Below are 22,914 nucleotides of genomic sequence, written 5' to 3'. Positions count from 1 at the left end.
CACTACCTGCCGAGCCAGTGGGTAGTGAAGACATACCCTGATAGTGGCTGCCTGTTACACTGGTGGTTTTATGCTGACTACAGTAGAATTTAGAGTTGCCTAGAGATGCTGCTCAAAACTCTGCAGTTGATAACAGTCCCCAATTAACCAGAGTTCTTTTTCTATAATTATAGATGCACACAGGTAATATTTTATATGACTACCTTGTATTGCACTAGATTTTACATTAGTGCCCTGTAAGAAATGTTATAGGGTGGAGGTAGAGGATGATGCAAAATAAATCAGTTCAAGTTTTGTCTTGTGAACATAACGCTGTCAGTGACATTTCAACAGTGTTGTTCTGTTTCCTAAATATTGTGCTATTATATATTCTAAATCAACATTCAGAACTTACATTTTAATGGGCAAAATCCACACAATTGGTCTGTGTCAAAGTCTGCAGTTGTTCCACACCAGAGCAAGCCATCTGACCTGGCAGCATCTGTACACTCAGCATACCATTTACCACTCAGCTTGAAAGGGAATACGCAGGGTGCCCCATTGGCATTTCCTAGCAATGTAAACAAATCTGAGGATACAAAATGATAGAAGTCAGTATAGAAATAGTAATAAAAATAAGGAAGCTTGAGTGCCCAACTCTCTAATCCTCTGTATCACATGTGGGAGGGCCACTGCATGCATGGTCACTGATGGCCCACTGTTACTCTCAGAGCAGCATAAGACAGTCCAGGAAACACTGTGTGACTTATACATTTGTTCAGTAAAAAGAAAAGGAGTACTTGTGGCACCTTAGAGACTAACACATTTATCTGAGCATGAGCTTTCATGAGCTACAGCTCACTTCAACGGATGCATCCTGGCAGCTGGAAACTGAACCTTCAGAACTCATACTCATGAGCTGGTGGAAGCACCTACTTATTTTCACTAAATTCATATTAAGATTAGTTTCTTTAAACTGAAAAAATTGTGTTCCTCATATACCTTCATTTTTAATAATTGTATATTTTTAAGTAAATATCTTTTCAGTTCACCCTTAAAAGGACTTTTCATCTTCTAAAGTCACTTAAAGCATTTGGAGGAACTGTACACAGAATTGATTTTCTTTTCTGATATTAATGGGCCATCAACGTTGAAGTGTGAAGTAAGCAGAGATAAATTTGTGCCTCTCATCCAGTAACTACAAAGCAATTTACTAGCACGTATACTGCAGCTGAATAGACTAAAAGAGTTACACTTAATAATTAAAAATAATCTAATTCCATTTTTGCTTTACAGACAACACATTTTTCCTTCATGGTGCTGAACAAATGATATCATGGTTATGATTCGTGTGTAAAGTGAAGAGTGTATTTGCAGGATTGGGATGTATAAACCACCAGTCATGCTCTACCATAGTCTCACAGGAGAACTGAGTGTGGCTGATTATACGATCAGATGAATATAAATCAAATTACTCTGACACATACACAAATAAATTAGTTCAGAACAATGAAAAGATTAATTTTCAGACTTTACCTTCTGTCAAGGTTCCTCCCCCACTCTGAACTCTAGGGTACAGATGTGGGGACCTGCATGAAAAAACCTCCTAAGCTTATCTTTACCAGCTTAGGTCAAAACTTCCCCAAGGTACAAAATATTCCCCCCGTTGTCCTTGGACTGGCCGCTACCACCACCAAACTAATACTGGTTACTGGGGAAGAGCTGTTTGGACGCGTCTTTCCCCCAAAATACTTCCCAAAACCCTGCACCCCACTTCCTGGACAAGGTTTGGTAAAAAGCCTCACCAATTTGCCTAGGTGACTACAGACCCAGACCCTTGGATCTTAAGAACAATGAACAATCCTCCCAACACTTGCACCCCCCCTTTCCTGGGAAATGTTGGATAAAAAGCCTCACCAATTTGCATAGGTGACCACAGACCCAAACCCTTGGATCTGAGAACAATGAAAAAGCATTCAGTTTTTACAAGAAGACTTTTAATAAAAAATAGAAGTAAATAGAAATAAAGAACTCCCCCCTGTAAAATCAGGATGGTAGATATCTTACAGGGTAATTAGATTAAAAAACATAGAGAACCCCTCTAGGCAAAACCTTAAGTTACAAAAAAGATGCACAAACAGAAATAGTTATTCTATTCAGCACAATTCTTTTCTCAGCCATTTAAAGAAATCATAATCTAACACATACCTAGCTAGATTACTTACTAAAAGTTCTAAGACTCCATTCCTGTTCTGTCCCTGGCAAGAGCAGCATACAGACCGACACAGACCCTTTGTTTCTCTCCCTCCTCCCAGCTTTTGAAAGTATCTTGTCTCCTCATTGGTCATTTTGGTCAGGTGCCAGGGAGGTTACCTTTAGCTTCTTAACCCTTTACAGGTGAGAGGAGCTTTCCCCTGGCCAGGAGGGATTTCAAAGGGGTTTACCCTTCCCTTTATATTTATGACACCTTCATAGCCCTGAGAGCACAAATCATCTGTGGTTCCATAGATCTTCCACTTACTCCTCACACCTGATTCCTTCTGCAGCATAAGATTTCCTTTTTCTCTGCTGCCAGAGTTAAAAAACAAATCTTCTCCTTGGATTGCAAGAAGGGTTTCATTTCTGCATTCCCAGTGTTGGAGTTCACTTGTCTTGTTACAGGGATACAGAGTGATCATCACCTGGTCTTTCTTTGAAGGCACTCCCAAGCATAGCCTCAATGCTACACTCATAAGCTGGTGATCAGAGACCCACCTGTATTTTTGTGACTCAGTATCCTGGTTGCAAAAGGCAGTTGTGATGGAGCTAGAACTGTGAGCCTGTATGCAGCGCTTGAGGTCTTTATTATTGTCAAGGTTCCTCCCCCACTCTGAACTCTAGGGTACAGATGTGGGGACCTGCATGAAAAACCTCCTAAGCTTATCTTTACCAGCTTAGGTCAAAACTTCCCCAAGGTACAAAATATTACCCCTTGGACAGGCCGCTACCACCACCAAACTAATACTGGTTACTGGGGAAGAGCTGTTTGGACGCGTCCTTCCCCCCAAAATACTTCCCAAAACCTTGCACCCCACTTCCTGGACAAGGTTTGGTAAAAAGCCTCACCAATTTGCCTAGGTGACTACAGACCCAGACCCTTGGATCTTAAGAACAATGAACAATCCTCCCAACACTTGCACCCCCCCTTTCCTGGGAAATGTTGGATAAAAAGCCTCACCAATTTGCATAGGTGACCACAAACCCAAACCCTTGGATCTGAGAACAATGAAAAAGCATTCAGTGTTTTACAAGAAGACTTTTAATAAAAAATAGAAGTAAATAGAAATAAAGAAATCCCCCCTGTAAAATCAGGATGGTATATATCTTACAGGGTAATTAGATTCAAAAACATAGAGAACCCCTCTAGGCAAAACCTTAAGTTACAAAAAAGATACACAGACAGAAATAGTTATTCTATTCAGCACAATTCTTTTCTCAGCCATATAAAGAAATCATAATCTAACACATACCTAGCTAGATTACTTACTAAAAGTTCTAAGACTCCATTCCTGTTCTGTCCCCGGCCAAGACGACTACAGACAGACACACAAACCCTTTGTTTCTCTCCCTCCTCCCAGCTTTTGAAAGTATCTTGTCTCCTCATTGGTCATTTTGGTCAGGTGCCAGCGAGGTTACCTTTAGCTTCTTAACCCTTTACAGGTGAGAGGAGCTTTCCCCTGGCCAGGAGGGATTTCAAAGGGGTTTACCCTTCCCTTTATATTTATGACACGCCCCCCAAATCTCAGCTAGGGTGAAACACTGGCTGGGATTTCTTCCTGGAGCTCTAGGAAAACAGAGTTAATAAGACACATGCATCTCTAAATATACTACCAAGTACATAAAGACTAACAATATTTTCCACATCTCAAGGACGATTTTAACCAGTTGATTCTGGGAAACTTTCACGGGAGAGTGCATCAGCCACTTTGTTAGAAGCTCCTGAGATGTGTTGGATGTCGAAATCAAAATCTTGGAGAGCTAAACTCCACCGAAGAAGTTTTCTGTTAGTTTCTTTGACGGTGTGAAGCCACTTTAGTGCAGCATGGTCGGTTTGCAGGTGGAAACGCCGTCCCCAAACATATGGGCGTAGCTTTTCCAGAGCGTAGACAATGGCATAACATTCTTTTTCAGTGACTGACCAGTTGCTTTCCCTCTCAGACAGTTTTTTGCTGAGAAACACTACAGGGTGGAATTCTTGATCAGGTCCTTTCTGCATTAAAACTGCTCCCACACCACGCTCGGATGCATCTGTGGTTACTAGGAACGGTTTGTTAAAGTCTGGGGCCCTTAGTACAGGGTCAGACATGAGTGTCGCTTTAAGCTTGTTAAAGGCCTTCTGACACTTTCCGGTCCACTGAACAGCATTTGGCTGTTTCTTTTTGGTTAGGTCTGTCAGTGGGGCAGCGATTTGGCTGTAGTGCGGTACAAATCGTCTGTAATAACCGGCCAAGCCTAAGAAGGATTGAACCTGTTTCTTTGACTTTGGGACAGGCCACTTTTGGATAGCATCCACTTTGGCCTGTAGGGGGCTGATAGTTCCTTGACCCACCTGGTGTCCAAGGTAAGTCACTCTGTTTAGGCCTATTTGACACTTCTTAGCCTTAACAGTTAGTCCTGCCTCCCTTATGCGCTCAAGGACTTTTTGTAGATGTTCCAGGTGGTCTGCCCAGGAATCCGAAAATATGGCCACATCGTCAAGGTAGGCGACTGCATATTCTCCTAATCCCGCTAGGAGACCATCTACAAGTCTTTGGAAAGTGGCGGGTGCATTTCGCAGCCCGAAAGGGAGTACATTAAATTCATACAGCCCGAGATGTGTGATGAAGGCTGACCTTTCCTTGGCAGATTCATCTAGCGGTACCTGCCAGTACCCCTTGGTTAAGTCCAAGGTAGAGATGAACTGGGCCCTTCCCAGTTTCTCTAATAGTTCATCTGTGCGTGGCATGGGATAGTTGTCTGGGCGAGTTACAGCATTTAGCTTACGGTAGTCCACGCAAAAACGTATTTCCCCATCTGGTTTGGGAACTAGAACCACTGGAGATGCCCATGCACTTTCAGAGGGGCGGATTACACCCATCTGTAACATATCCTGGATCTCCCGTTCTATAGCAGTTTTAGCTTGAGGAGACACCCGGTAAGGTTGGACCCTAATTGGGTGAGCATTACCTGTGTCAATGGAGTGGTATGCCCGTTCAGTCAGTCCTGGGGTGGCTGAGAACGTTGGCGCGTAGCTAGTGCACAGCTCCTGGATCTGCTGTCGCTGCATACGCCCAAGGGTCATGGAGAGGTTCACCTCTTCCACACCACCAGCACATTTCCCTTCGTAGTAAACACCTTCAGGCCACTCAGCGTCGTCTCCTCCCTGGGCTGTAAACTGACAAACCTTTAATTCTCTGGAATAAAAGGGCTTTAGAGAATTAATATGGTACACCTTAGGCTTTCGGTTGGAGGTGGGGAATGCTATGAGATAATTAACAGCTCCCAGGCGCTCCTGGACCGTGAATGGCCCTTCCCATGATGCTTCCATTTTATGGGCCTGGAGTGCCTTTAAGACCATGACCTGGTCTCCTACTTTGAAGGAACGCTCTCTGGCATGTTTATCATACCAGGCTTTTTGCTCTTTTTGAGCATCCTGTAAGTTTTCTCTAGCAAGGGCTAAAGAGGTTCGGAGGGTGGTTTGTAGGTTGGTTACAAAGTCCAGAATGTTAGTTCCTGGAGAAGGTGTAAATCCCTCCCATTGCTGCTTCACCAACTGCAATGGCCCCTTAACCTCACGGCCATATACAAGTTCAAATGGAGAAAACCCTAAACTGGGATGTGGTACAGCTCTGTAGGCAAAGAGCAACTGCTGCAATACTAGGTCCCAATCATTGGAGTGCTCATTTACGAATTTACGTATCATGGCCCCCAAAGTTCCATTAAACTTCTCCACCATGCCATTTGTTTGATGATGGTAAGGAGTGGCAACCAAGTGATTTACCCCATGAGCTTCCCAAAGGTTTTTCATAGTTCCTGCCAGGAAACTAGTCCCTGCATCTGTGAGGATGTCGGAGGGCCAACCTACCCTGGCAAAAATGTCTGCTAGTGCCTGGCACACACTTTTAGCCCTGGTGTTGCTTAGAGCTACTGCTTCCGGCCATCGGGTGGCAAAATCCATGAAAGTCAGTATGTACTGCTTTCCTCTGGGTGTCTTTTTCGGAAAAGGACCCAGAATATCCACAGCTACTCGCTGAAATGGAACTTTAATGATGGGGAGTGGCTGGAGAGGAGCTTTGACCTGGTCTTGGGGTTTTCCCACTCTTTGGCACACCTCACAAGACTGGACATAGGTAGAAACATCCTTGCCCATTCCCTCCCAGTGGAATGACCCCCCCAAACGGTCTTTGGTCCTGTTCACCCCAGCATGGCCACTAGGGTGATCATGGGCTAAGCTCAAGAGCTTGGCCCGGTATTTAGTTGGAACTACCAACTGTCTCTGAGGATGCCAGTCTTCCTGGTGTCCCCCAGAAAGAGTTTCCTTGTATAAAAGTCCTCTTTCTACAACAAACCTGGATCGATTAGAGGAGCTGAGAGGCGGTGGGTTGCTCCGTGCCGCCGTCCAAGCTCTCTGGAGGCTTTCATCTGCTTCTTGTTCGGTCTGGAACTGTTCCCTTGATGCTGGAGACATCAGTTCCTCATGGGATTGTGGACCTAGGCTTGGTCCCTCTGGAAGCGATATAGGGGATGGAGCTGTTTCTGTTGACTGTGAACCGCTCTCCGCTGGTGTACTATGTTGGGATTCAGGCTCCGGCTGAGCCTCTTGTGTAGGGTTATCGGCTGCTGCCAGTTCAGGTTCGGTGGGGCCCTCTGGTGTTGAGGTTGCAAGTACTGGATTCAGTGCTGACACGGGGTCTGGTGTTGGTTGTTCGGCTGGTTCCGGTTCTGGGACTGGTTCCGTCTGGGTCTCTGGGACTGGATCCACTACTGCTGTTGCAGACATTGGCCTGGGGTCCAGGTCCATCACCTCTGACTGGGTCCTGATAGAAGTTTCCGGAACAGAGCTAGGCCTCACGGCTTGTTTAGCCTGGTTGCGGGTGACCATTCCCACCCTCTTGGCCTGCTTCACATGATTGGCCAAGTCTTCCCCCAACAGCATGGGGATGGGATAATCATCATAGACTGCAAAAGTCCACATTCCTGACCAGCCCTTGTACTGGACAGGCAACTTGGCTGTAGGCAAATTGAAAGAGTTGGACTTGAAGGGTTGAATCGTCACTTGGATCTCTGGGTTGATTAAATTGGGGTCCACTAAGGAAGCATGGATAGCTGACACTTGTGCTCCGGTGTCCCTCCACGCGGTGACCTTCTTCCCACCCACACTCACAGTTTCCCTCCGTTCCAAGGGTATCTGGGAGGTATCTGGGCCTGTGGACCTCTGGTGTGATTCCGGTGCAATGAACTGTAATCTGTTGGGGTTCTTGGGGCAGTTGGCCTTTACATGCCCCAGCTCGTTACACTTAAAACATCGTCCAGCTGACGGGTCACTGGGGCGAGGAGGGTTGCTGGAGAACGGGGTGGTGGGACGATAAGGGGTCTGGAGGGTTCTTTGGGAGGTAGGTGGGGCTTTGGGCGGCCCCCGGTAATAGGGTGTGGTCTGGGGTGGTCCCTTCTGGTCTCCGCTCCAACTGCGACCAGTTTTCTTCTTCTCTGCCACCTCCACCCATCTGGCTCCAATCTCTCCTGCCTCAATTACAGTTTTGGGTTTCCCATCTAGGATGTATCTTTCTATTTCCTCGGGAACACCCTCTAAGAATTGTTCCATTTGCATTAGGAAGGGCAAATTTACTGGAGATTCAACACTTGCTCCTGATATCCAGGCATCCCAATGTTTTACAATGTGGTAGGCATGTCGGGTAAATGACATGTCTGGTTTCCACCTTAGGGCTCTGAACCTCCGACGAGACTGCTCGGGTGTTATCCCCATTCTGACTCTCGCCTTGGATTTAAACAGTTCATACTTGTTCATGTGTTCTTTAGGCATTTCAGCTGCCACCTCAGCTAAGGGTCCACTGAGCTGCGGCCTCAGCTCTACCATGTATTGGTCAGTAGAGATGTTGTACCCAAGGCAGGCCCTTTCGAAGTTTTCTAAGAAGGCCTCAGTATCATCACCTGCCTTGTAGGTGGGGAACTTTCTGGGATGGGAAGTGGTACCTGGAGAAGGATTGCTAGGGTTTGTTGGTATATTCTGCTGGGCCTTTATCCTCTCCATCTCCTCCACATGCTTCCTCTCTTTTTCCTTCTCCTCCTCCACATGCTTCCTCTCTTTTTCCCTCTCCTCCTCCACATGCTTCCTTGCCTCCATTTCCCTCTTGTGGGCAGCCTCTTGGCGTTGTTCTGCCTCCCTTTCTTGTTCCTTCTTCAGCTGCATGAGTTCTATCTGTCTTTCATGTTCCCTTTGTTTTTCCTCAGCCTGAAATTTGGCTAATTCCAGCTGTAGTCGAGCTGAGGATTTGGCCATTCTAACCTCTCTGTTTTTAACTAACTTTACACCCGAGGTTTAGAAATAAACAAACAAAACTTGGCTGTAAAATTTTGCTGTGCTGGAATAGAATACCTATTCTCTGATAGTGATTGTCAGCCTACAGAAAAAGACAATCCCCTTGTCTCTGCTCTGGGCCCAAATTAAAGCAAAAAACCTCCAACTACTTGCTTACCCAGCCCAAAGAAAAAAAAAATTCTTTTCAAACCTGTGCTCCTTGTAAAACAAAACAAAAAAAATCAAAATCCTAAAAAAAACCCTGCCACTTTTGTCTCCAGGCAAATGGGTAGAGCACACCCCCCCTATTTACTTTTAGGAAGAAAAGAAAAAAAAACCTCTGGGTTGGAAGACTGTGAATTTCCCTGCAGGAGTTAAGTACCCTGCCTCCAGGCAAAAAAACCCTGCAATTCACAAGATAATCCCCTTTTGTCTCTGCTTGGCCACAAAGCAGAGAGAAAACAAGCTGCTTTCAGTTTCAAAGCTGCTTTCTGGACTTCCTAAAAATTCCTTTTTAAAATCTGTATTTCTAGTTCAAAAAATCTCAACTGGATCTCAAAATGATTTCAGGTTAATCCCACCACTGTGCCACCATGTCAAGGTTCCTCCCCCACTCTGAACTCTAGGGTACAGATGTGGGGACCTGCATGAAAAACCTCCTAAGCTTATCTTTACCAGCTTAGGTCAAAACTTCCCCAAGGTACAAAATATTACCCCTTGGACAGGCCGCTACCACCACCAAACTAATACTGGTTACTGGGGAAGAGCTGTTTGGACGCGTCCTTCCCCCCAAAATACTTCCCAAAACCTTGCACCCCACTTCCTGGACAAGGTTTGGTAAAAAGCCTCACCAATTTGCCTAGGTGACTACAGACCCAGACCCTTGGATCTTAAGAACAATGAACAATCCTCCCAACACTTGCACCCCCCCTTTCCTGGGAAATGTTGGATAAAAAGCCTCACCAATTTGCATAGGTGACCACAAACCCAAACCCTTGGATCTGAGAACAATGAAAAAGCATTCAGTGTTTTACAAGAAGACTTTTAATAAAAAATAGAAGTAAATAGAAATAAAGAAATCCCCCCTGTAAAATCAGGATGGTATATATCTTACAGGGTAATTAGATTCAAAAACATAGAGAACCCCTCTAGGCAAAACCTTAAGTTACAAAAAAGATACACAGACAGAAATAGTTATTCTATTCAGCACAATTCTTTTCTCAGCCATATAAAGAAATCATAATCTAACACATACCTAGCTAGATTACTTACTAAAAGTTCTAAGACTCCATTCCTGTTCTGTCCCCGGCCAAGACGACTACAGACAGACACACAAACCCTTTGTTTCTCTCCCTCCTCCCAGCTTTTGAAAGTATCTTGTCTCCTCATTGGTCATTTTGGTCAGGTGCCAGCGAGGTTACCTTTAGCTTCTTAACCCTTTACAGGTGAGAGGAGCTTTCCCCTGGCCAGGAGGGATTTCAAAGGGGTTTACCCTTCCCTTTATATTTATGACAATTATATATTAAAAATATTTCATTATCTGCAAAACAAAATGAGAATAATTAATGTGTTTGGGTGGAGAGAGGCTGAGGGGAAAACCATAAGCATATGTGGGAGGTGTTGCTTTATTGAATCAAGAGTGGGCCTTTTACTCATGGCAAGTGACTGTGGGTTCAAGTCTCACTTATAGTCACAGAGGCAGTATCTTCAGGAGCCTGAGTAGGAAAGGGGAAAAAAATATCAGGTGTGACTTGTGAATACACAACACAAAGAGCCAATCAAGCAAAGAAGAAATGTAACAATTTATATTATACCACATTTTAACAAAGCAATAATTATAATGGAACTTTCTTTTTTCCTTTAACTCTGTCCCGAAAAAAACACTTCTTCCAAGAAGCTTTTCTGGATGCACTAAATCATGCCTCAATAATAACTATGTGGATGACACCAGACAATCACTGCGCTCTCGAATGAACTCACACAGGAAAATGATAAAAGACAAAAATACCCTATCACCTGTGGGTGAACACTTCTCACAAAAAGAAAAGGAGTACTTGTGGCACCTTAGAGACTAACCAATTTATTTGAGCATGAGCTTTCGTGAGCTACAGCTCACTTCATCGGATGCATACCGTGGAAACTCACAAAACGATCACACTATATCTTACCTAGCAGGCCTCATCCTGAAAGGAAACCTGCACAACATTTTCAAAAAAAGAGGCTGGGAGCTTAAATTCATAACTCTGCTAGACAGTAAAAATCATGGGCTGAACAGACACACAGCATTTATTGCTTATTACAAAAATCTGTAACCCACTAACCCTCTCTTTTTGGCCCATGACTGCAGAGGTGTTAACAGGCCACTCTGCCTTGAATGGTCCCTTACAATATGTGCTAATTGCTTAGGCTAGATAAACAATCTGTTCCTCCTTGCATTTTGCTGTGACACTGGGAGCACCTTTCCCAGACCTGAAGAAGAGCTCTGTGTGGCTTGAAAGCTTGTCTCTCTCTCACCAGCAGCAGTGGGTCCAATTAAAACTTGTCTGTCTCATATCGTGGAGCTGACATGGCTACAACTACACTGCATACAAAAATAATAGCTTGTTATCCAATTTCCTATGTCCTTTCATTAGTGCAGTTACAGCAAGAGTCTAATATAACTTATACAATCAGATGATAGGCAAATTCCAGCTACAGCAACGAAACACACAATGTGGAAGTATGGTTAAGAAACATTACAATTCACATAAATAGGTAAGGCTAGAACTGGCATTTCCTCTATAGAAAGAGCTGTGTTCCATCTCCCTAAGTCTTCTAGCTCTGGAGCTTACACAAGTGTTGAAGGAGCTTGTGTGTGGCATTGTATACAAATTATTCAATGAGCTAATTTTTATATTTGTAAATAATTTGCATATAACCATAAATCTCATTTTATGGTCAGCACACCCTGCTCCAAGCTATGTCAAGGATAGGACACGGGGCAGGACATAGTGTTAGGTCATCTGGAGTAGATAGGAGATTCGGGTATCTGGGTGTTCTTTGGGTGTAAACAGAGTGCTGTTGGGTGACGGCTGGGTGTTCGGGTTTTGGAGTGGGAGGGTAGCTAAGTTGTTACTTGAGGGCTATGGTTGCTCGGTGATGGGTAAGGGGAGTTCTTTCTGGATGGTTGAGTCTGGCTGGAGGAGCCTGGGGACAGTTCTGAGCTGCCTCACATGTTGCCACCACCTGCTCCCACTGGCTGTTCCTTCCCTGCTCAGCTCCAACAAGGGGAATTCAGCAACAGAAGAGGCAGAGCAGCTGCCTGGCCTGGCAGAGCGGCTGCCACAGAAGCCCCTTTGTGTCAAGGCAGAACAATTACCCCCAAACCACAACCCAGCTGAGGAGGATCCATCCGAACTTTCAGAATGAGTGACAAGGCTGCCAAGAGCCTGAGCATCAGCTGAGGAAGCCTTTTTCTCATTTATTTGTTTTCATTGTGTATTCCTGTGTGGTCAGTACCAGGGGCCTCTTAGCTTCCACTGAGAAGAATGAAGTAAGATGGCAAATTGTTTTTAAATAGCTAAAACAAAACAAAAAACTAATGATGGGGCGGGAGTAAGGGGGTCAATTGCTTGAATCACCCATATAGATGTTAGGTGTATCTTGTTACCTTAACTTTTCTAAATCAAATGAATATACTGAATACACCTTTATGGAATTTTTAAATAAAAATAACCTCTTTTAGATGTATAATGGACCCTGGCCCTTTCAGCCCTACCTCTGATCAGTGATTTTAAACAAGTCCATTGCCCACAAGTCCATGCTGCAGATGTAGTGTGACAACAGAATTTCTTATAGAACAGAACTCTGTAGACAACTATTGTTACCAAACATTCTATTAAGTATAGTTAAGACTGAAGAGGAATTATGCTACATGATCACTAAATATTTCAAATGTGTGTGTCCAAAATTAGGGTTCTAAATCCACATTTAGGCATCTAAATGGAATTAGCCTCATTTTCAGAGCTCCAGAAAACACACAGCTCCCAGTGATTTTCACTCCTGAGGGCTAGATTGTGTTTTAACATCACAGCTCTGTGGTGAAGAATGTTGAAGAAACCACAGAGATGGATCTGGAAAACTCCGAGTAATCAAGGTCTGTGAAGAAAGATGGTCTTGTGACTAAGGTACTGGACTAGGATCAGGAGATATGGGGTCAATTGCCCACCATTTTCCTGTGTGACATTGAACAGGTCATTTAATCTCTTTGTGCCTCAGTTTTCCAGCTTTACAATGGGAATAATAATAAATCATTTTCTTCTACTCTGTCAGTTTTGTGTATTTAGATGGTAAGCTTCAAATTGACAGAAACCATTTCTTACTATGTGTTTATAAAATGCTTAGCATAGTGGCCCCAATGCTAGTTAGGGCCTTGAGGTGCTACTTAGTACTAATAATAAGGTATAATAAGAATAGTCTTTCTCCACTAGTCTGTGGAGAAAGAGGTGGTTAGGGACTATTTAGAAAAGCTGGACGTGCACAAGTCCATGGGGCCGGACGAGTTGCATCCGAGAGTGCTAAAGGAATTGGCGGCTGTGATTGCAGAGCCATTGGCCATTATCTTTGAAAACTTGTGGCGAATGGGGGAAGTCCCGAATGACTGGAAAAAGGCTAATGTAGTGCCCATCTTTAAAAAAGGGAAGAAGGAGGATCCTGGGAACTACAGGCCAGTCAGCCTCACCTCAGTCCCTGGAAAAATCATGGAGCAGGTCCTCAAAGAATCAATCCTGAAGCACTTACATGAGAGGAAAGTGATCAGGAACAGTCAGCATGGATTAACCAAGGGAAGGTCATGCCTGACTAATCTAATTGCCTTCTATGATGAGATTACTGGTTCTGTGGATGAAGGGAAAGCAGTGGATGTATTGTTTCTTGACTTTAGCAAAGCTTTTGACACTGTCTCCCACAGTATTCTTGTCAGCAAGTTAAAGAAGTATGGGCTGGATGAATGCACTATAAGGTGGGTAGAAAGTTGGCTAGATTGTCGGGCTCAATGGGTAGTGATCAATGGCTCCACGTCTAGTTGGCAGCCGGTGTCAAGTGGAGTGCCTCAGGGGTTGGTCCTGGGGCCGGTTTTGTTCAATATCTTCATAAATGATCTGGAGGATGGTATGGATTGCACTCTCAGCAAATTTGCGGATGATACTAAACTGGGAGGAGTGGTAGATACGCTGGAGGGCAGGGATAGGATACAGAGGGACCTAGACAAATTGTAGGATTGGGCCAAAAGAAATCTGATGAGGTTCAATAAGGATAAGTGCAGGGTCCTGCACTTAGGACGGAAGAACCCAATGCACAGCTACAAACTAGGGACCAAATGGCTAGGCAGCAGTTCTGCGGAAAAGGACCTAGGGGTGACAGTGGACAAGAAGCTGGATATGAGTCAGCAGTGTGCCCTTGTTGCCAAGAAGGCCAATGGCATTTTGGGATGTATAAGTAGGGGCATAGCGAGCAGATCGAGGGACGTGATCGTTCCCCTCTATTCGACATTGGTAGGCCTCATCTGGAGTACTGTGTCCAGTTTTGGGCCCCACACTACAAGAAGGATGTGGATAAATTGGAGAGAGTCCAGCGAAGGGCAACAAAAATGATTAGGGGACTGGAACACATGACTTATGAGGAGAGGCTGAGGGAACTGGGATTGTTTAGTCTGCAAAAGAGAAGAATGAGGGGGGATTTGATAGCTGCTTTCAACTACCTGAGAGGTGGTTCCAGAGAGGATGGTTCTAGACTATTCTTAGTGGTAGAAGAGGACAGGACAAGGAGTAATGGTCTCAAGTTGCAGTGGGGGAGGTTTAGGTTGGATATTAGGAAAAACTTTTTCACTAAGAGGGTGGTGAAACACTGGAATGCGTTACCTAGGGAGGTGGTAGAATCTCCTTCCTTAGAAGTTTTTAAGGTCAGGCTTGACAAAGCCCTGGCTGGGATGATATAATTGGGGATTGGTCCTGCTTTTTAGCAGGGGGTTGGACTAGATGACCTCCTGAGGTCCCTTCCAACCCTGATATTCTATGATTAGTTCCTCTTGGGATACCAGTGAAATTCACACTTCAGCTGCAGCTTTGCAACCCTTTTAAATGGACTCTGGTGGCTGATGGTGAAGGCCAGGCTCTATCCTCATTTAAGCCACGCTTTTGGGTGGCTATGGCATCTGGCAGTGCTAATAAGGAGCAGTAGCTCTACTTAGAAGTTATATTGTGTCCAATCCCTGCGCAGGGGTCCACTGAAGGATAGGGGAAGGCTGCTTGCACCCTTTCTCCATCCCCAGTCCATCAATGCAGGGCCAACCATGATCTGGCCCGAAAGTTCTTATTCAGAGTTAAATATGCACATACAACCTTAACTCTGCCCCGTGTCAATGCCCACAACCAGTTTCTGCCTATATCTTTGATACGTTCTTACACGCAAGCTTATATATTTCTAACAACAGCCACATAGCCCCACTTTAACGTTCAATTATTTATTTGCAAGTCATATCTTTTCTTTTACAAGCTCATCTAAAGTGGAAGAAGGTACACATCCAATACATTTTATTCTTTTATATAGATATGTGTTGCTGATTAAATCAGATCCTACAGGAAACTTCAAGATCATACCTGAGTGTGTCTGCCTCTGCTGTTACTTCTGCTCCCCTGTTAGGCCTGGACCCTGCTGCTTCCGTAAATATTTACCTTCTTCTGAGACGGATCCAACACATCTGGATAAGCATCTCTAGCCCATTTCTTTAAACCACTCAAATTAGGATTAATAATAAATTCAAAATAAACAGACTGGACCAGAGCGTCAAAGGAAAAGCACAAGAAGGGGAAGCACTTTCATATCCTCTCTTATCGCGGAGACAAAACAAGGACTTACCCAGTAGTTGCAAAGCACTATGAATAATAGAGAGAAAAACCAGCAACATGGAGAGAGTCATCACAAATGTTTAACTCCTTTCCACCAAGAGATGCGTTGTAATTAGTTGCTGTCAATAAAATCCTTCTCAGACAAGCTAGGTGGCAGGTCCTCCTCAGTTTCAAAAGGCTGATAGATCAGGGGAAAGCTCTGGGCTCTAAATAAGGAAATATCCTGTCACATGTGGCTTTTTAAAATAACTCAAATTTACAGTGTAAACTTTGCTCCTAAGAACAAAGTTTCCTTCCAGAGAAATGCAGGCAATAAAGTAGTGTCAGATCAATACTGTTTTTCTGGACATATCTTAGTTTTACAGATGAATCAGTTGTTGGACTGTCAGGTCAATCAACTCTCTGGTGAAGATATCGGGGAGCAAACAGAATAAAAGAGCAAAGCTGTTCCCTTTCCTTAAAAAATGAACATTAATTCTCAAAAACAATCTTAGAAAGCCAGTGGTGGAGCAGAGAATAGAAAACAGGTCTTCTGACTCCTAGGCCCTGTCATTACTTTAAAAATATATATATTTTACCTCAAGGTAATTAACATGCATCAGATATATTAAAATGAAGACAAGGCACTTTAGTTGTATCATGAAGTAAGCTAAGCCAGGTCAGCACGATACATCTGCCTGGGGTTGACCTTGCATAGTTTATCTCACGGCAAAACAAAAATGCCTATTCTTCCCTGTGTTTTTATCTCAGGATAGCTCATGTATGTTAGTTTCCTTGAGGTAAAAAATACACCTTTTTTTAGCAGAGAAGGCAAGTCATCAGGGCTGTGCCGTCATGTACCCTATCCCCTAGACCATGCTGCAATTGAATAATTAGGAATTTAGAATCTTGTAGACCAAAATCCTGAATGTCAAAATGTTTGGAAATAACTAAAGTTCTAACACTAACATTACAGCTGGCCTTCATCTTAGTTTATTCTCCATTTGCCAGAGAAAGCCTCCTTTTGAAAAAGAGACTAAGGCTCCTAGGTACTTTTGAAAGTTTCACCCCACGTGCTGTCTTGATTCACCACAAACTCCACAAAGCTGACCTTCCACCACCAGACCTGCTACCTCGTTTACATTGTGCAAGCCAAGAGTAAACTTACACAGTATGTTTAACATTTCTTCCAGCATGAAATGAGGAAGGCAGGGGTGGGGGAGATGAAGAGGGGAAATAGCATGCATTATTTTATATTTTTTGTGAATTAGTTCTCACAATTAGAGATTGCACTGTTTGAAAAATATGTTAAAGACAAAAGGCATTCAGCTAGCTAGAGAATGAAGGCATCACATCTATCAATGAGGACACACTTTGGTGAAGGGAAAGTTGTACTGGATCCTGGCAATCAGTGGTGACACACCTAATCAGGACATTACGGATCTGTCTACATGCTAGAAGAGTTGTGACTCAACAATTAATCTACATAGTTATACTTCCTCATGTACAAGGTAACTTGAGAAGCGGTATCTTGAATTAAAGGTGGATAGGTATCTGTAGGTATTTGTGTGCTCATGAATTAAAATCCAAAATCAGATTTACCAATGCAGCAATAATGAAATGGAGAGGTCCAAGTGCAAGAATTAGACAATAGAATTGGTTAGAGAAACTTTGAACCATATTCCATCAACATTTAAATGCTTTGAGAAATCAGGTCAACTTAGCTGGAATTCTGTTTCAGAAGAATGTTGCATTATAACATTTTCAGAATGAAACATTTCAATTATTTCAAACTAACGTCATTCAAAATGTTTTCTGTTTTGTATGATACATTATTAATATATCTTATCATACAAAATAATAAACAAAAGTATGAATCAAAATGAAATGTTTCAATTGACCTGACTACTTTGTGGAGAATTTCACAATGTGGTGTTGGGGGGAGAGAGGGGTGGTTCCAGTTTAGAAAAAAGCCAGTTTTTGAAATCTCAAAATTCTTTGCAAAATGGACCTTCCATCCTCCACACAGCTTTATTAGACAAGCTGTCTGATATAACAGCTCAACATAAACTCAAGAGGGAAGGAAAATCCTTAAGGAGCCTGGCAAAATGGGAGGCATTGGGTAAGCTGCTGAATTCTAAAGAAATGCTGATAAACAAAATAGCTACAGAGGTTAAGATTTTGCCTGTTTCCTGTCTGACTACCAACAAGTTCACTCCAGGCCAGCTTCAGACTGCTTCACTACGCCCTTTTTTACAACAGCAGGGCAGCTAAGCAGGAAGTTGCCTCCACACTGTCACAAACTAAGAGGACTATCACATGGCTTAAGAGAGAGAACAGCAATAGACTCACTGATTTCAGCCACAAACAGAGCTGATTTCTTAAAGGGTCCCCTTTCAAATTAAATTATCAGAAAATGCATTCTTCGCTCAAAGAATAAGTGGTGTAACATACACTGGGGGTATGAGGGGGGGATACACTGTGTTGTTCATACTCAACAAATAAGTTGAATTCCCACATTAAGGGCAAATGAGCTTTAACCATGAAGACAACCTCGTTAAAATATTTTGAATTTCAAATTATTTTGAGGGGTAGACAATTTATTTTTCTAAAAATTTTAAAAATGTTCATGAAATTTTCAACCAATTCCATTATGAAGTCAGTTCTTGCAAGATGCGCTGCAAGGGAAAGCATAATTTCACCTGAGATCAAAAAGCACTTTGTAGACCTCTGGGTCTGAAATGAAGCTATGTCCACCTCAGAACTAGCTTACAAGTACATGACTATAACAAAAGGAATGGGTTTGAGGCCAGAAACCAAGGAGTAATGAGGGTCCCTCCTACTCTAAGTCTTACAGAGATGTCTCATGTTATGAACTTTACGATGTGAACTTCTAATATTTGTTTTCTATTGTCTATTGGAAGCAATTTTATCATTATTGATAAAATGAGCGACAGAGGATGTATCACTTGATGATGACCTGTTCTGTTCATTCCCTCTGGGGCACCTGGCACTGGCCACTGTCGGAAGACAGGATACTGGGCTAGCTGGACCTTTGGTCTGACCCAGTAGGGCCGTTCTTATTGGTTTTGATAGGAAACAGATGGCGCAGTATTTCTAGTTCCTGTTTCTACTAGTCTTGCTAACAGGTCTCTGTATTCTAAACTTACATAAGAACTTAAAAGTGCTGCTTCCTTTTTCTCTATTTCTGGTGTAAGTTACTGTTTCTTCATTGTGGGACATTAAACTACTTGTGTGTTTGTGAGCACCTTTGTCTTTGTTTTGTTCATATATCTGGATCAAAACTTCTCTAGGCAAACCTCCTTTAAACAAGAGGAAGGGGATTCAAACCCTGGTGACGTGAGGATCTGGCCTTTGACTTTGCCTGCCATAGAAAATCCAGATTAAAAATCATGTTCTTTTTCACCTCAAAAACATAACTACCTATTTTTGAAATGCAAAAACCTGTCTTTACCTATTTAGCATGAGGGTTACCTTAGGTACCTACCACCATGTCACTCAGGTGCCACCACAAAAGAAAATAAAACACACCCTTTCACCCGGTCCTTAAAGAGACAGAAACTGACTCTGCCCTAAGCCCCCTCCCCAGCCACCAAACAATGAAGGACCCTAACTAAAATGTCATTATTTGGAAAAAGCCAAATAAAGGTGTATCGTGTACCATATTTTAAAAGTAGTCAGACATTGGCTCAGAGGGTTTGCATAGAAAAGGAGTTCTAGAGCAGGGGCTCTGCATTGAGGAGGGTTCGGTTTCGCAGGTTTTTCTCCTCAGAACACTTGATATCCCACTCTCTCTTGTTCCTTGGGCACAGGTCTTTCTGCAATCTGGCACAGATGTGCTAAGATTTACAGAAAGGTAAGAGAGTCCAGTATGGCTGTCAGGTGGAATGCTACCAAGAAATGTTGGTATGTCATACTGGTCCAGAGCATCTCAATTCAAGCATTGTTACAGTTTCCAAAGAAAGTCATGGAATGAATGAAATGAATATGAATGAATGAATGAAATGAACATTATGAATGTGCTTAATGAAATGCACAACCCAAGTCAAACTGAAATAAAAATGGGCACAGACAGCTTTATTTTGCATCTGCCCTACTGTTTATTTCTCTTTTTAGACAGGCATATGTTGCAGATACTTTATTGTTCCCCCACAGTTTCAGCCAATCCATTTCACAAGTTAATGCTTCACTTGATCAGCATCTCTGCATGCTAAGCTCATCATTGCTTATCTAAGTAACAGATCATTTTTGTTTACATATTTAATGTTGTTAATTTGAAGCTGATACAAAAACATTCATAGTCATAGAATCTTATAAAAATGTAAGCCTGTAGCAAAATGAACAGCCCTATTTATTTTACAAAACTGAAACTGAACGTATGAATGAGGGAAAACCATTTACATTTGACTTTCACCTATTCATATATTGTGAGAAAAATATTTTAATCCACACATGACATACATTTGATTAGCTTACAGAAATCATATTACAAAGTCACAAGCTAAGATTATAATACTGAACTAATAAAGTGGATAAAACAATTTGTGTAAAAGTAAGATTATTGTGATCTATTTTATATATATAAATTAATATAAAATTATATATATCAAAGTTATCTTGACTGAAATAACACTACAGTCTTTTAAAGGTTGAACTGATGTATAGTCTAAACAGCTGGATCTCTCGAGTGACATTTATAGGATACCTGCTTTGCTGAGAGAATTCTCACTATTCAGTCCTGCCTTTAAGCATGAACAAGATATATGAATATTTTAGGACACTGAAATGCATTTTATGGTAATTATGTCAGAAAACACAATAAATAACAGTTATGAACTTATGTGGATTTATCTTTGAAGTTATTTGTGAGAAAAGAGTCCTACCTTTGTTAGTTATTAGATTCTCACTTGGTTGAGCTTCAATCACATGCAAAAACAAAAACAACCCCACATTTAGTCAAAATCTGCAAACATCTGCATTTTACCCTTAAAATTGTATATGCAGTAAAGCACACACTGTACAATTATTGCTTTCATCATACCGCTTTATACATTTATTGTAGATGCATTTGCTAAATGAAACTGACAAAGATGAAAAATCTGATACCCACTTTAACTTGACATTCATTGTAGCAGAACCCAAACACTTTAGTGATAAAAGTGTTTTACTGTACTTGCTTCTTGATTAATAATCAAATACACCCAAGCACAGTGAGACCCTAGCATGTGAGTAGTCTCATTGATTTCAGTGGCATTACTCACATGCTCACAGTTAAACATTGTTTCTATGAACACAGGTATTTGCAATTGTCATTCTGCCAAAAAGTTTTGGGAATTACTTAAAACATGTGAAGCACTAGTCATGTTTTATAGCTGATTTAACGCTAATCCACAAAGAATGGCCAGAGTCTCCCACCCCTGCTGTTCTAACCACTTTCCCTGTTGTACCTCTCAGGCAGTGCAAAGATACCAGATCTGGCCACAGCTTCCTAGCTGAGAATTCTCCCTGTGGGAGGGGTTTGCTGATGCAAAGACTCCAGAGCTGGAGATATATATTAGGCTCCTATACCAACTGCCCACTCAGCCCTGGCATAGCTGGTTACCTGATGGCCCCAAATCTCTTGCACTGAAGAGATCTCAGTACAGGAGAGAATCTGGCCTAGCATGTTCGAATCATGAAAAATGCCCTGATTTTCTGTACTGTACAAAGCCTATTCAAGACATAGTAGATTTTAGTTTAACATGCTCCAGTATTTGCAGCTCATAAATTTTGCATCTACAGGGTTCAGTTCTCAAACACTTGATTTATACCAGCTCAGTTGCTTTATGCTATTTCTCTGTGCTGTACACAGAGGGTGCTGTCTGCCAGGCTGTTAAATTAACACCACTTACCAATACTTAGATGGCAACTGGATGATTATGAACTCAAGTGCAGATTTCAAATATGGGCAGTGGGATTTCACTGCTATTAAAGGGCAGACTACATCTTTCAGACACAGCCCTGAGCAGGAGGCAATACAGACCTGCACATCTCCAACAGGAGCACCCTGAAACATCATCCTGGAGAGAGGCATAATGCCTTCCAGTGCATATAGGAGAGCAGAGGGAATGTGCCTCTTATACCACCATGTGAGGTGATCACAGCCATGCTCCCTTTCTGTCTCAGTTGTGGCTGGGCCCTGTTTCGGGGAACAAAAGGGTGGGAAGGCTCCTTGCACGTTCACCCAACATTGTGCTTCCACATAGGGGCTGGTGACAATCAGTCCCACAAGTACTAACCAGGTGTCAGCACTGACTTAGTACTTTCCAATATATTTGGGAACAAAACATAAGCCTTTATTGGTCTATAATGTTATGAACTCATGATATAAGCAGGGAGTTGGACTAGATGACCTCCTAAGGTCCTTTCCAACCCAAAGATATTCTATGATTCTATATTGTAGGAGAGTTGTCTCAAATCAGGCACTCACTCATCTGGAAGGCCCTAATGCTACCGCTTGCATGAAAAGCTGATGTCTGGGGCAATTGCACCCTCTTAGGAGAAGAGACTAATAATAGGTTCTCACAAAATTTAGAACTTATACCAATCTGTGTGGGTTGCAAAATTGGACAGGAAATCATGCTTTTGGATCATATTTCTAGTACTTGCTGTTTGAGTTGAGTCAGAAATACCACAAGAGTAGCATAGCTCATGATATTTTGATATATCTGCTTCCTGACAAAGGCAGATGGTGCTGAGTTGCACAGAAATAAGATAAATGCTAACCAAAACATTTTTTCTAGTTTTTAAAAGGTTTCTGTTTGAGTTCTGGATGAAGATCCAGTTTAGCGATTGCTTAACCGGAATTGGCCTTCCTCCCTGCCACTGGAACGCAGTACATCATGTATCTTCACGTGGCAAGAGGAAGAAAAGAAAATCATTTAAATGCAGTTCTTGTTCTCCGAAGGTAAAAAATATTAAAGAAGGTTGGAAAAGGAAAGAAAAAAACCACATTTATAAATGTTTAAAGAATTTTCAAATTCAGTAACAACCTGAGTTATTACTTGAACATTCTTTGGTCTATGCTCACAGAGTGAAACTATGTGGGAAAGTCTGAAACTGTATGAAGTACCTCATGGAGGGTACCCAAATCTTGATATTACTTATGTATCTATGCAGCAGTCACTGATACTAGGTAATAAATAAGATATCGGAACATCTACAGCAGTAGGTGGAAGGAAAGCCTGTAAGAAAAGCCAGTGAAGTTACATGCAGTTAGTTTTGGATAAGCCATATGAGGCATACATTAAATTTGCACAAGAATTGGGGAGGAATACTCAACTGGCCCATTAAACTTTGTAAAACTTAGAATATTTTTTTAAGACTCATACACATTTTGTTACTTGCTCTTTCTTAAGTTTTGCTTTCCCTCCCATTTATCACCTCAGCATGTTAGAGCAAATAGTACTCTTGCACTCTTAAGTAACATAAAATCATAGAATATCAGGGTTGGAAGGG

General features: G+C 42.3%; 1 protein-coding gene across 1 annotated transcript in view; it reads right to left on the bottom strand.

Annotated features, from left to right (window-relative positions):
* The window catches only part of LOC311516790 (macrophage mannose receptor 1-like), a gene marked incomplete at both ends in the record, with an annotated part of 70,151 nt that overhangs the window by 46,243 nt on the left and 994 nt on the right, over positions 1-22,914 (bottom strand). Inside the window, 2 exon segments of the mRNA XM_084621128.1 lie at positions 395-568; positions 2,447-2,855. Of these exon segments, the coding sequence (XP_084477254.1) occupies positions 395-568; positions 2,447-2,855 (583 nt within the window).

Source organism: Lepidochelys olivacea, assembly GCF_965140295.1.
Source record: "Lepidochelys olivacea isolate rLepOli2 genome assembly, chromosome: 2".
Lineage (NCBI taxonomy): Eukaryota > Metazoa > Chordata > Testudines > Cheloniidae > Lepidochelys > Lepidochelys olivacea.
The sequence above is the reverse complement of the archived record's forward strand: the minus strand, read 5'-3'. Positions and strand labels throughout refer to the sequence as shown.